General features: G+C 40.3%; 1 protein-coding gene across 1 annotated transcript in view; it reads left to right on the top strand.

Moving 5' to 3' along the window:
* Positions 1-14573, top strand: part of LOC133606857 (zinc finger protein 518A) — a 47677-nt gene extending 33104 nt beyond the window's left edge. Inside the window, exon 2 of the mRNA XM_061961235.1 lies at positions 10165-14573. Within this exon, the coding sequence (XP_061817219.1) occupies positions 10233-13886 (3654 nt within the window). The 5' untranslated portion in view covers positions 10165-10232 and the 3' untranslated portion in view covers positions 13887-14573. The remainder of the gene's footprint in view (positions 1-10164) is intronic.
* The last annotated feature ends 603 nt before the right edge of the window (positions 14574-15176 follow it).

The raw sequence follows: 15176 nt of genomic DNA, 5'->3' as shown, positions 1-15176 counted from the left end.
ATAAACACATCACCAAAACAGTAGTAAAAAAATGATATCTAGCAAAAGTGGTCATTTTCTGCAGTACAAACCAGACCAAAAGCAACTTTGTTATATCAACAGCAGCCACTCGCTCTTTCTCACTTGCGCCAACACATGCACATATGGCACTTAGCGAGTGATGCGTTTACAGCCACACAAAAAGTCGGACAACTCCAACACCACACATAAAGTGTAATTCGAGGTCGTTACACTATGATTTACCAATCAAATGTGTGCTTATTCTAGTGTCATTTATTAGGACTCTTAATTTATAAATATTAATCATTAAATGCTGTTAGTATATTAAATAAATACTAATAAAAATATATTTTTTTACAAACAGGAAGTTGCAGGAATGTACACATGATCCCCATGCTTACATCTCATTGTGCAACATGTGAATGTTTTAATGGGAACTAAATGCAATGTCTGAAAGGGGTACAAATTATTTCCAAAGCAGGACCTCCACCCAGACAAACAATACAAGTACACAGTTCATGAAAAACAATATTTTTTGCTATTGTCATTGTAAGTGGGCCTAAACACTTATATTAGAAATGGAAATGACTGCTGTCATTTGATTATAATAATAAGAGAATGTTGTCTGTCTATCTGTGGTGGCCCTGTGATGAGGTGGGGACTTGTCCAGGGTGTACCCTGCCTTCCGCCTGAATGCAGCTGAGATAGGCTCCAGCGACCCCGAAAGGGACAAGCGGTAGAAAATGGATGGATGGATGGAGATTGAACTTGTTATTTAGTCAGGTTTGGGACAGGTGTGCTGCTGGTGTAGCCACAGTGTGCACGTCTAAAGTTGCTCACATGGGCTCCACTCAATGCTCAGGGAGTTTTTGCGTTTGCTCACACACATGAACAATTAGAGGGAACATTGATTGACAGAGTGTGTGTACCTTCAGTGGTGAATGATGAGCAGAGGCAGACTTAATCCTTAAGTGGTGGTGGAGGTGAAGTGGCATCAGAGTCTCTACCTCTCTTTACTAGCTTCGTCGAAGCATGTTGCTTATGTAGCTTGTTTCAGCAGATTTGAATTGCTGTTTTGGGCAGTAGATGGGATCTTTGATCCAAAGCACAATTTACATTTAACTAAAATGTTATTTTCTTTGTGCTCGACAAAAGAAAAGTAGTGAAAATATCTCCATGTTAGCAAACTCGACTTCTGGCTCCGCCATGATCAGACACGCCCCCGTCCTCCCTCCCCACACTCACACTCACACACAGAGCGTGTGTCTCTCTTCTCCGGCTTGTGACATAAGAAGAATCAGAACGATGACACAGCAGCGCTCCGATAAAACACACTTTATACTACATAAAAAGTAACGTAAAATAACGCAGTAACGCATCATGTAGTAACGGTAACTGAGTTACTGAATATAAAAAATAACGCGTTAGATTACTAGTTACCGCCGAAACTAACGGCGGTAACAGTAATGCGTTACTTTTTAACGCGTTAGTCCCAACACTGTTGGCAACAATAGTCAACACTTTCTTAATGGAAATGACAATAATACTATAATAATGATAAATAATATTATCACGCATTGAATGTCTCTGCTGCATTGGATCAGTCTCCTTTCTTTAACAGGCAAAAGCTTTCTAACCTCACTAATGCCTTGCATCGTCTATATTAGATATATAACAACGGGCGGGTGCGGGCGGGTGTGGTTTTGATAAAATGTTGGTTGGGTGGATGGCGGATGGATGGCGACTTTTGTGATGCGGTTGCGGATGAAATAATTGCCTATCCGCGCATCTCTACCCCACACATATTTTTGTGTCATTTGAGAGAAGGTTTCCTCCATCTAGTTTGTTAAAGATTAGACCCTGGTGTCCTATATGAACTACTTACTATTACATTATTCTGTTTTTCTTTAATAATCTAAATTGTTATACACTCCAATACATCAGTCATAACCGCTGTCATGTTATCCATGATTTAGAATTTCAATGAATTGTCCACAAATATTGCTACTCCTCCTCCCAACCTTATTTTGTCTACAAACCCCGTTTCCATATGAGTTGGGAAATTGTTTTAGATGTAAATATAAATGGAATACAATGATTTGCAAATCATTTTCAACCCATATTCAGTTGAATATGCTACAAGGACAACATATTTGATGTTCAAACAGATAAACCTTTTTTTTTTTTGCAAATAATCATTAACTTTAGAATTTGATGCCAGCAACACGTGTCAAAGACGTTGGGAAAGATGGCAATAAATACTGATAAAGTTGAGGAATGCTCATCATCTCACACTTATTTGGAACATCCCACAGGTGAACAGGCAAATTGGGAACAGGTGGGTGCCATGACTGGGTATAAAAGTAGATTCTATCAAATGCTCAGTCATTCACAAACAAGGATGGGGCGAGGGTCACCACTTTGTCAACAAATGCGTGAGCAAATTGTTGAACAGTTTAAGAAAAACCTTTCTCAACCAGCTATTGCAAGGAATTTAGGGATTTCACCATCTACGGTCCGTAATATCATCAAAGGGTTCAGAGAATCTGGAGATATCACTGCACGTAAGCAGCGAAGCCCGTGACCTTCGATCCCTCAGGCTGTACTGCATCAACAAGGGACATCAGTGTGTAAAGGATATCACCACATGGGCTCAGGAACACTTCAGAAACCCACTGTCAGTAACTACAGTTGGTTGCTACATCTGTAAGTGCAAGTTAAAACTCTCCTATGCAATGTAAAAACTGTTTATCAACAACACCCAGAAACGCCGTCGGCTTTGCTGGGCCTGAGCTCATCTAAAATGGACTGATACAAAGTGGAAAAGTGTTCTGTGGTCTGACGAGTCCACATTTCAAATTGTTTTTGGAAACTGTGGACGTCGTGTCTTCCGGACCAAAGAGGAAAATAACCATCCGGATTGTTATAGGCGCAAAGTTGAAAAGCCAGCATCTGTGATGGTATGGGGGTGTATTAGTGCCCAAGACATGGGTAACTTACACATCTGTGAAGGCGCCATTAATGCTGAAAGGTACATACAGGTTTTGGAGCAACATATGTTGCCATCCAAGCAACGTTACCATGGACGCCCCTGCTTATTTCAGCAAGACAATGCCATGCCACGTGTTACATCAACGTGGCTTCATAGTAAAAGAGTGCGGGTACTAGACTGGCCTGCCTGTAGTCCAGATTTGTCTCCCATTGAAAATGTGTGGCGCATTATGAAGCCTAAAATACCACAACAGAGACCCCCGGACTGTTGAACAACTTAAGCTGTACATCAAGCAAGAATGGGAAAGAATTCCACCTGAGAAGCTTAAAAAATGTGTCTCCTCAGTTCCCAAACGTTTACTGAGTGTGTCATGATCCGTTACCCGGATCATGGCATGATTTATGTTGGTTATGTTTCTGTTTTAGTCTGTTTCCTGGGTGCACCCTCTTTCCCTGTTTATTGTTGGTTTCCATGGGCACTGATTCTCCTCACCTGTCTTAGTTTTGCAATTAGTTTTTCCACCTGGTGTTTTGGCTAATCACTCCCCTTTATAGTTTCCTGTCACCCAGCAGTAAGTGCTGGGTCAATGTTCGCAATTGGCAACATTTACGTTCTCCTGTTTTTTCTCCTGGCTGTAGTAAGTTTGTACGCACTAGCATTTCTTGTTTTTTCACCCTTGGTGACATTTTGTGTTTTGTTTTTAGCTCCATGCTTGCTAGAATCCTCAGTTTGTATTTTTTGATCCTGTCTTAAAATAATTAAATATACTTAAATCTTACCTGCACGCCGCACCTGCTTGACGTCTGTATTGGAAGGAACACACCAGCGCAGCTATGCGTCCCAGCAGACGTAACAGAGTGTTGTTAAAAGGAAAGGCCATGTAACACAGTGGTGAACATGCCCTTTCCCAACTACATTGGCACGTGTTGCAGCCATGAAATTCTAAGTTAATTATTATTTGCAAAAAAAAAAAAAAAAAAAAAGTTTATGAGTTTGAACATCAAATATGTTGTCTTTGTAGTGCATTCAATTGAATATGGGTTGAAAAGGATTTGCAAATCATTGTATTCCGTTTATATTTACATCTAACACAATTTCCCAACTCATATGGAAACGGGGTTTGTAGTTAAAATGCTAAAAAAAAAATGTTAGCTTGCTAACATTAACATAACAGGTGAAGAGGTAACATACTTCTAAGATGGAGGCAAGCAACACCAAACTAGGTAAAAATGCTAACATAAAACATTAGCATGCTTACATTTGCATGGTAACAGTGAAACAGCTAGCATACTTTTAAGATGGCACCAAGTAACGGAGTCCATGGTTACATGGTTATTAGGTTAAAAAGTGCGAAATTAGCTAAAATGCTAGCATAATATGTTGGCATGCCAACATTACCATGGTAACGGGAAACAGCTAGCATACTTTTAAGATGGCACCAAGTAACGGAAACCATTATTATTAGGTTTAAAATGTGCCAAATTTGCTAAAAGTTATCATAAATCATTAGCGTGCTAATATTAACATGTTAAATTAGCATGCTAACAAGTGAAAGGCTCACATATTTTTAGGATGGTGCCAAGTAACGAAATCCATGACTATTGGGTGAAAAAGTACACAATTTAATCAAATGCTAGCAAACTGTTAGCATGCTAACAGTAGCATGATAACAGGGGAATAGCGAGCCTACTTCTAAGATGGCACCAAGTAACAAAATCCATGGTTATTAGATTTAAAATGTTTAAAAAATTGCTAAAATGCTATCAAACAACATTAATGTGTTAATATTAACACACTAATATTAGCATGCTATTAGGTGAAAGGCCAGCATACTTTATTACAGACCTTAAGATCCATTAAACATAAAAAACAGAATACAAAACATTAAAAACAAAACAATATCTAAGTTCTTGTGCAAAAATATGGGGAAACGATTACCGTATTTTTCGGACTATAAGTCGCTCCGGAGTATAAGTCGCACCGGCCGAAAATGCATAATAAAGAAGGAAAAAAACATATATAAGTCGCACTGGAGTATAAGTCGCATTTTTGGGGGAAATGTATTTGATAAAACCCAACAGCAAGAATAGACATTTGAAAGGCATTTTAAAATAAATAAAGAATAGTGAACAACAGGCTGAATTAATGTACGTTATTTGAGGCATAAATAACCAACTGAGAAGGTGCCTGGTATGTTAACGTAACATATTATGGTAAGAGTCATTCAAATAACTATAACATATAGAACATGCTATACGTTTACCAAACAATCTGTCACTCCTAATTGCTAAATCCCATGAAATCTTACACGTCTAGTCTCTTACGTGAATTAGATAAATAATATTATTTGATATTTTACGGTAATGTGTTAATAATTTCACACATAAGTCGCTCCTGAGTATAAGTCGCACCCCCGCCAAACTATGAAAAAAAAAAACTGCGACTTATAGTCCGAAAAATACGGTACAAAAGCACAATGCATACACTAACAGCGTTACAGAAGAAGGGCGGTAAGAATAATACATAATGTCGGATATAGAGAACATACAAATCCTTTTTAATGATTTGGTGCATTTGCAAACCGCTAAAATTATGTACCGTATTTTTCGGACTATAAGTCGCAGTTTTTTTCATAGTTTGGCCGGGCTCCAGTGCGACTTATATATGTTTTTTTCCTTTTTTATTATGCATTTTCGGCAGGTGCGACTTATACTCCGGTGCGACTTATACTCCGAAAAATACGGTACAAAGTAATTTATAACCTGACCTTCGAGGAAAATGTAATATCAAATATTTGCATGCACATACAACACTTAAGACTTTGAGTATAGCAGTATGTGGAATTAAATTATGGAAAGTAATCAAACAAAGTACTAATACTCAGTTCAACTTCCCAATTATTGAGAGTTTGCACTGGCTCCCTGTTCATTTTAGAATTGATTTTAAAACCTTGCTGTTTGTTTTTAAAGCTTGGTCAGCGCTTCTAAAAGTTTTTAACGATATCCTCCTGTCAACTGATTCTGGTAAATATGTTGTCCTGGTGCTTTTAGATCTGTCTGCTGCGTTCGACACCGTCGACCGCGCCACCTTAATCACTCGTCTTGAGAACTGTGTGGGCATTAAGGGCGCCGCCCTCAACTGGTTCCGGTCGTACCTAACCGACAGGAGTTTTTGTGTAAAAGTAGACAGTTTTATGTCTTCCACAGCTCCTTTACCACATGGGGTCCCCCAGGGCTCAATCCTTGCCCCAATTTTATTTGCGCTTTACCTTCTCCCCCTTGGTTCTATTTTTAGGAAGTACAGTATTGCATTTCATTTTTATGCCGATGATTGCCAGATTTATTTTCCCATGGCACAAAATAACACGGTTCAACGTCTTATTGACTGCCTGCACGACATCAAAGTCTGTCTTTCAGCTAACTTCCTGAGCCTAAATGAAGACAAAACAGAAATTATGTTGTTCGGTCCAAGTCGCTCTCCCTCCCCTAACGTTGACCTCGGCACTCTGACCCCGTATCTCAGCGACTGTGTCACAAACCTGGGGGTAAAGTTCGACTCAGATTTTAAATTCGAAAAACAAATCAGCAGCGTCGTTCAAAAAAGCTTTTATCAATTACGCCAAATAGCGAAAGTGAAACCGCTTCTATCAGGACATGATCTCGAGAAATTAATCCACGCCTTTATCTCGACTCGTCTTGACTACTGCAATGCCCTGTATGTAGGCATTAGCCAGGCCTCCCTCGCCAGCCTGCAGCTCGTGCAGAACTCTGCTGCTCGTCTGCTAACACAGACCCGCAGACGTGAGCACATCACCCCTATATTAGCGTCCCTTCACTGGCTCCCTGTGCGTTATCGAATCAATTTTAAACTCCTCTTATTTGTTTTTAAATGTCTAAACAACCTCGCGCCAACCTATCTCTCCGACCTCCTTCAGCCTTACTGCCCCACCGATCCTTAAGATCAGCCGATCAGCTGCTGTTGACGGTCCCTGACACAAGGCTGAAGCTTAGAGGTGACAGAGCTTTCGCCGTTGCTGCTCCCAAGCTCTGGAACGACCTGCCTCTGAGTATTAGACAAGCCTCCTCTCTTCCTGTTTTTAAATCTCTCTTAAAAACATACTTTTATTCCATGGCTTTTAACACTGAGTGATATCCATCCTGCAATGGCGCCCCATAATACACCTGCTGTGAACCTGTTTTTATGTTTTTATTTATTTATTTTTTATCGTGTTCTGTTTGTGTTGTTTTGTGTTTGCTCGGTACTCGTATTATCTTTTAACCTGCCCATTGTACAGCACTTTGGCTACCCCTGTGGTAAATTTTAAATGTGCTTTATAAATAAAGTTGATTTGATTTGATTTGACTTTACATGGACTGGCACCTCATTATATCTCGGACGTCATCCAAATTTACACTCCTGCGCGCGCTCTGAGGTGTTAAAGCCAGCTCCAGCTCGTGGTGCCCAAGACCAGACTCAAAACCAGGGGAGACAGGGCCTTCTCTGTGGTCGGCCCTAAGCTCTGGAACACTCTGCCCCTCCATGTTCGAACTGCCCCCACAGTGGAGTGTTTTAAGTCTCGTCTTAAGACCCACTTTTATTCTCTGGCTTTTAACACTACGTGAGTTGTGTGGTCCTCTGTTGTCTTCTGTTGTCCTCTGTGTTTTTACATTTTTGATTTCTATTTACTGTTTTAATTGGTTTTACCCTTTAAAATCTTTTTTAATCATATTTATATTGTTTTTATATTGGTTTTATATGTATTTATTTTTTGTTTTTATTCAGTCATTGGTGGAGCTAAGGACAATATTTGAATACTGTTTTTAATATTGTTGTGCAGCACTTTGGAAACATGTTGTTGTTCAAATGTGCTATATAAATAAAGTGGATTGGATTGGATTCAAGAGGTTGTTCAAACTACAGGTGTTTACAAAATAGAAAGAAGAAAAATGTTGATTAATATCTTGATTGAAAATTGTATCAAATTCATCTTATTTTGAGAATCAGAATTGATTTGAAAGACTTATAAAGAGAACTGCCACATTGGAAATTCAATATAGAATGTCAGCTGTGTTACAAGATGACAACAGGAAGTGAACATATGTGTTAGAAATAGTGATGTTCGATAATATCGGCCAATAAATGCTTTAAAATGTAATATCGGAAATTATCGGTATTGTTTTTTTTGTTATCGGTATCAGTATTTTTTTTATTATATTTTTTATTTTTTTTATTAAATCAACATAAACACAAGATACACTTACAATTAGTGCACCAACCCAAAAAAACTCCCTCCCCCATTCACACTCATTCACACAAAAGGGTTGTTTCTTTCTGTTATTAATATTCTGGTTCCTACATTATATATCAATATATATCAATACAGTCTGCAAGGGATACAGTCCGTAAGCACACATGATTGTGCGTGCTGCTGGTCCAGTAATAGTACTAACCTTTAACAGTTAATTTAACTAATTTTCATTCATTACTCGTTTCTATGTAACTGTTTTTATATTGTTTTACTTTCTTTTTTATTCAAGAAAATGTTTTAAATTTATTTATCTTATTTTTTATTTTTTTTAAAGGACCTTATCTTCACCATACCGTTGTCCAAATTAGGCATAATAATGTGTTAAAGGCCTACTGAAATGCGATTTTCTTATTTAAACGGGGATAGCAGGTCCATTCTATGTGTCATACTTGATCATTTCGCGATATTGCCATATTTTTGCTGAAAGCCATATTTTTGCTGAAAGGATTTAGTAGAGAACATCGACGATAAAGTTCGCAACTTTTGGTCGCTGATAAAAAAGCCTTGCCTGTACCGGAAGTAGCAGACGAGTAGCGTGACGTCACAGGTTGTGGAGCTCCTCACATCTGCACATTGTTTACAATCATGGCCACCAGCAGCGAGAGCGATTCGGACCGAGAAAGCGGCGATTTCCCCCATTAATTTGAGCGAGGATGAAAGATTTGTGAATGAGGAAAGTGAGAGTGAAGGACTAGAGGGCAGTGGGAGCGATTCAGATAGGGAAGATGCTGTGAGAGGCGGGTGGGACCTGATATTCAGCTGGGAATGACTAAAACAGTAAATAAACACAAGACATATATATACTCTATTAGCCACAACACAACCAGGCTTATATTTAATATGCCACAAATTAATCCTGCATAACAAACACCTGCCCCCTCCCGTCCATATAACCCGCCAATACAACTCAAACACCTGCACAACACACTCAATCCCACAGCCCAAAGTACCGTTCACCTCCCCAAAGTTCATACAGCACATATATTTCCCCAAAGTCCCCAAAGTTACGTACGTGACATGCACATAGCGGCACGCACGTACGGGCAAGCGATCAAATGTTTGGAAGCCGCAGCTGCATGCGTACTCACGGTACCGCGTCTGCGCATCCAACTCAAAGTCCTCCTGGTAAGAGTCTCTGTTGTCCCAGTTCTCCACAGGCCAATGGTAAAGCTTGACTGTCATCTTTCGGGAATGTAAACAATGAAACACCGGCTGTTTGTGTGTTGCTGCAGCCGCCCGCATTACACCGCTTCCCACCTACAGCTTTCTTCTTTGCTGTCTCCATTGTTCATTGAACAAATTGCAAAAGATTCACCAACACAGATGTCCAGAATACTGTGGAATTTTGCGATGAAAACAGACGACTTAATAGCTGGCCACCATGCTGTCCCAAAATGTCCTCTTCAATCCGTGACGTCACGTTTTCAGCAGGATATTTCGCACAAAATTTGAAATTGCACTTTAGTGTTGCAATGTTAAGATTTCATCATTGATATATAAACTATCAGACTGCCTGGTCGGTAGTAGTGGGTTTCAGTAGGCCTTTAAATTCATGACTGTATATATTGGTATTGGTTGATATCGGTATCGGTAATTAAAGAGTTGGCCAATATCGGATATCGGCAAAAAGCCATTATCGGACATCCTTAGTTAGAAATTGACATGAAGAAACAAAGGGGGAGGATTAAATAATCCTTGCTTCTTCCTACTCCTTTTCAGACATCGTATAAAGAGAAATGAGAATCTGCAAGCTATATGACGTATCACATATCAATGTATGCATGTTCGAAATAAATTGATACCATACTTTACTGATACATGTCTTTTACCTCTATTAATGTGTGACTTGTTTTCTGTTTTACAGATATTGCTGGATTCCCACCTATAAACGAAGACCTTAAAATATCTCAGTATTCTGCCAAGAAGTACAGCATGTCAGTTGTAAGCGATGTAAAGGACTGTAAAGGACATTTCAAGGAGGGAGCACTCCATAGTCCGAGCACTACAGATGGACCATCTGTCAAGCCATACAGTTCCACCAGGAGAGCCAATTACAAAATTCAGCAAGGAGCTGTTTTTTCTGGAAACATTTTGAGCTTTGGCTGCTCTGTGTGTAAAGATGATTCTACATACAGTCCTAATGATCTCCTAAAACATTTCCAGGCGTTCCACAATGGGTTGTTGCCGACTTACCCTTGTGATCTGTGTTGCTTTGTCACACATGAATTTGCTGTCCTTCAACGCCATCGCATTGAGCACAAGAACACTTTAGTCACATGTGAGCTCTGCTCTGATGATGTGCAATATTCTCTGCTGTTGCTAACGAGACATTACATCATGTGTCACAGTCGCAATGGAAAGTTTCACTGTGACTGGTGTGAGTTCACAACTGTGGATGCTGGGACATTCGTCCAGCACATCCATCATCATAACGAGAGTACCTGGAAATGTTCCAAATGTAGATATGTTAGCCCGAATGAAGCGGATTACCAAAAGCATCTAAAAGCGCACAAGATGACGGTTCCCTGCATTTGTCAAATCTGTGGATATCGCGCAACAACAATCAAGCAGCTTAAAGGACACACCTCCACTTCTCACAAGGAAGCCTTAGAGCGAAGAAATCATCGGAAGACTTCACAAGATAGCGCCACTACTGTACATTCCTCTCCAACCAGGATATCAAAGTTATGTGGTCTTAATGGGAATAGTACACATAAACCAGAGATTGTTGCTGGGTCACCATGGACAGGGGACAACAACAATTGTGGCAAAGCATCTTTTACTGGGGAGAAACCCACACATGCAATGTTGCAACAAAATGAGAGTTCAACAAGTTCAGACTGTGGATCTCCAACCCGTCCTAATGCTTTGACAGTATTAAGGGTGAAGAATAAAATATCTCTTCCCCCAAACTGTACGACAAAAATGATGGGATTTAAGATGGTTGATGGGAAAAAACATATAGTTCTCAAAGTAATACCAACAGCAAAGCAAGACGTGCCCAGTCAAGACAATTCATCAGTTGAAAGTTTGGACACATCAGTTGTAAATTCTGCATTTGATAAAAGCGAAGTCTCGACTGGTAAAACCTCAGCATCATATAGCTCGGCCATTTTACCAATAAGTGGATCTTCCATACCAACAGAAGACATTGTGGCAGTTAAAGTTAAGGTTGAGGATGAAGAAGCATCAGTTTGCACGTTTGATCTGCCCCTTCACGGTGAATATGCAGGAAAACAAAGTAGTTTTACTGTAAATGGTTCTTCAACATCAAACCATGAGGCATCATACCCAACTTCAAATAATGTAAATCATGTCTGCAGCCCAAATTCCCAAAGAAAGACAGCTTGCTCCAACATACACATATTAGGCAGTAAGTCAACTTCTTGCACTATATCGAGAAGTGGCTTTAAAGGCTCTGATAGTCCTTCAAATGTTTCTCAGGAGTTATTGAATGATACACCAACTTGCATTCATGCTGATGAAAGTGGAATTCCTCAGACGGGGAATGATACATTTGTTGAGGAACGCAAAGACACCTCTTCCGATATTGCAGTACATTCCGACCAATGTGCACCAAGCACTGTGAGTACCAGGACTAAATACTGTAATCAAAATTGTGAGAAGCAATTGGCAAATTTGGCTATGCCGTCTGAGACGTCGTCATCTACAATATTGGAAAGTGGCTCGCTCACACAAAATTCTCTAAACCACAAAGTATTCGATTTTCACAACTATTCCAAAGAAGCCTTTAGTACCTCAATCACCTCACGTCAGAGAAGTGGTAGCATGTCTGAAGTTACAGCAGAGCAAGAAATAAATAGCCAATCCTCTCATTTCAGTTCTAGCTCGGCTGGGTCTTCAGCAACTTTGGAGGATGGTCACATTGGAGAAGATGCTGATGATTCACCATTTGGTGATGAAAACTCAGAGTTGGTGCTAAAAGATTTTAATGTTATAAAAATTGAGGAGGAAATCATTCCCATATCTTCTGGAACAAAGACTAGATCATCCGCTTTGGGCAATTTTGAGGGTCTCGATGAGGAACAAGATGAACCTTTTGTATGTAATGATTCCTCTGAACAAACACAAGCTACTCCACAAATTGTTCAAATGCAAGAATGGCAGCAGAAAGTGCTAATGAATGATCAATGTGCCATGCCAAAGCAGCTGGAGGCCACTACAGGTTTTAAGCGTATTACTAGTTGTGTAAGTCCTCAAATCAATGTATCGTATATGAAGTCTGGGCCTTCAACATCAAACAAATCTACTGGTGGAACGGTTCCTCCAAAAGGAAAAAGAATAGGAACTTTAATGGCAAGAGTTAATGAAAGAGGTACAGCACTAATTTCTGGTGTCAGCCCCTCTCCAAATCATTACCTCATCAATAGCCCCATCCTTGCCAGTGCAGCACCTGATAATTCTACAGACAAATTAGCTCATACTCAATCCACTTGCTACTTGGTTCCAAGGTCAGTTCCATTAGTTCAGGCCGCAAGAAGTTCGGCCCTCAAGCTGGCTAATGCTAAACTCCCACTGAACCTCAAATCTGTCCTGGCCATGCAACCTAGTCATTTGCAAAACGGTCACCAAGCATTTTTGCTACGGTACGCCTCTCAGTCAAAGTCGAGCATACTTGTCAATAATCAAGAAGCGAGTCAGCCACACCAAACCAGTGAAAAAAATGGAAACAAAGTTATATTTAAAATTGTCAGTCCAACAACAGGCCTTTTTAAAGGTGCCCCTTCCACCTCAAGTGGTCACCCTATTTTTTTGGCCACCACAACGCCAAGTCATTGTTTTCTTATGTCTTCAAACAAAACAAACGCAAATGCCTCAGACAGTCTAAAAAACACCATCAGCGTGCACAATCTATCAGAGAACACTGTCAAGGACGTACCCGCTCAGTTGACTGCAGGGGTACAACCAGGTGAAGCAGACAAGCCAATACTAGCCCCAAGGCCAATTAGACCTCCAAGTCAAAGAAAAAGGCGCAGGAAAACATTATTTGATGAGCTTCCAACAACAGAGCATAAGGCAAGAAGGCTTACAAACAAAGTACAAACTGAGAAAGACACTATTGTGTTGTGGAATCCTCCAGCAAAAGCAGTTGAAAGAACTTTAAGACTTGCCCCATTCAGCTGTCGACAGGAAATCAAATGCCCCCGTCGAGATCAACCTGTTGTGGTGCTCAATCATCCAGATGCTGACATTCCCGAAGTGGCCAACATTATGAAGGTAGTTCACAGACATAGGGGTGCTGTTGCAAAGGTATCACTGTCTCAGAAAACAATGGAAGCCCTATCTGAGCTTAGTGCTCGGGAGGAAAGGACCTTGACCAATGAAAGGGATCATCCGAGACCAGTTGAAAGTCTTGTCCGAGAACGTTTCCTCCTCAAACTGAAACTAAGGAAAAAAAGCAAAAAGAAATATGAAGTCATGGAACGTTTATCAGGTGGGAGACAACAATCGGTGTTGTTTGACTGTTGGTTCTGTGGTCGCCTGTTCAACAGCCAAGAAGATTGGATTGGACATGGTCAGCGACATCTCATGGAAGCAACAAGAGACTGGAATCAACTTTTTTGAAAGTTTTCTATCATATTTTAATGGTCCAAACAGTTAGAACTGGTAGTTATAACATAGTTGTATATATTTTTAACCTTTCACTATGATATTTTATTTTCTCTGTATGTTTTATTTGGAAATAGTTATTTCATTGGTGCTTTTTCTAGACAATGATGTTCGCATGATTGCAGTCATGCACAGGTCACTTAACTGTGAATATGGTACACTGTAATTTATGAAGTTTTGTTAAAACCCTTTGCTTAAAAAGTGTGTGTGTGGGGGGGGGGGGATAGTTGTCATTTCTCAGGTCTGCTTTGTAGATTTTGCTCATTGCTTTAGTGTAGTCCAGGGGTCGGCAACCTTTACCAGTCAAAGAGCCATTTTGACCAGTTTCACAAATTATAGAAAACAATGGGAGCAGCAAAAAAAATTTTAAATTTTAAATGAAATAACACTGCATACAAAGTTTTTTTTTTTGCTTTGTGCTATGTATAAACCAGGGGTCTCAGACACGCTGCCCACACCTTTTTATGGAATTTATAAGCTGGTGCGGCACGTGGATTTTAAATGAATAGCGCTTGTCAGCATCATGCGTGCCGTGATGGTACAGCATATAGCGCCCACTACAACCAGCGTGCCTGATCAGCCACATGTTGAATGGGGCTTCCGCTTGCTCACGTAGGTGACAGCAAGGCATACTTGCTCAACAACCACACAGGTTACACTGATGGTGGCGGTATAAAAAAAACTTTAACACTCTTACTAATAATGCGCCACACTGTGAACCCACACCAAACAAGAATGACAAACACATTTCGGGAGAACATCTGCACTGTAACACAACATAAACACAACAGGACAAATACCCAGAATCCCATGCAGCCCTAACTCTTCCGGGATACATTATACACCCTCGCTACCAAACCCCGCCCACCTCAACCGACGCACAGAGAGAGAGGGGGGGTTGATGTGTGAGGGAGCAGGCTTGGGGTGGGGGCGGGGTTTGGTGGTAGCAGGGGTGTATAATGTAGCCCGGAAGAGTCAGGGCCGCATGGGATTCTGGGTGTTTGTTCTGTTGTGTTTATGTTGTGTTAAGGTGCAGATGTTCTCCCGAAATGTGTTTTTCATTCTTGTTTGGTTTTGGTTCAAAGTGTGGCGCATTATTAGTAAGAGTGTTAAAGTTGTTTTATATGGTCACCGTCAGGGTAACCTGTGTGGCTGTTGACCAAGTATGCTTTGCTGTCACGTACGTGTGCAAGCAGAAGATGTATATTATATAACAAATGTTGGGCTGGCACGCTGTTAATACAG

This window comes from Nerophis lumbriciformis, linkage group LG05 (genome assembly GCF_033978685.3).
Source record: "Nerophis lumbriciformis linkage group LG05, RoL_Nlum_v2.1, whole genome shotgun sequence".
NCBI classification, from domain to species: domain Eukaryota; kingdom Metazoa; phylum Chordata; class Actinopteri; order Syngnathiformes; family Syngnathidae; genus Nerophis; species Nerophis lumbriciformis.
This window is presented reverse-complemented; position numbering and strand designations above follow the sequence as displayed.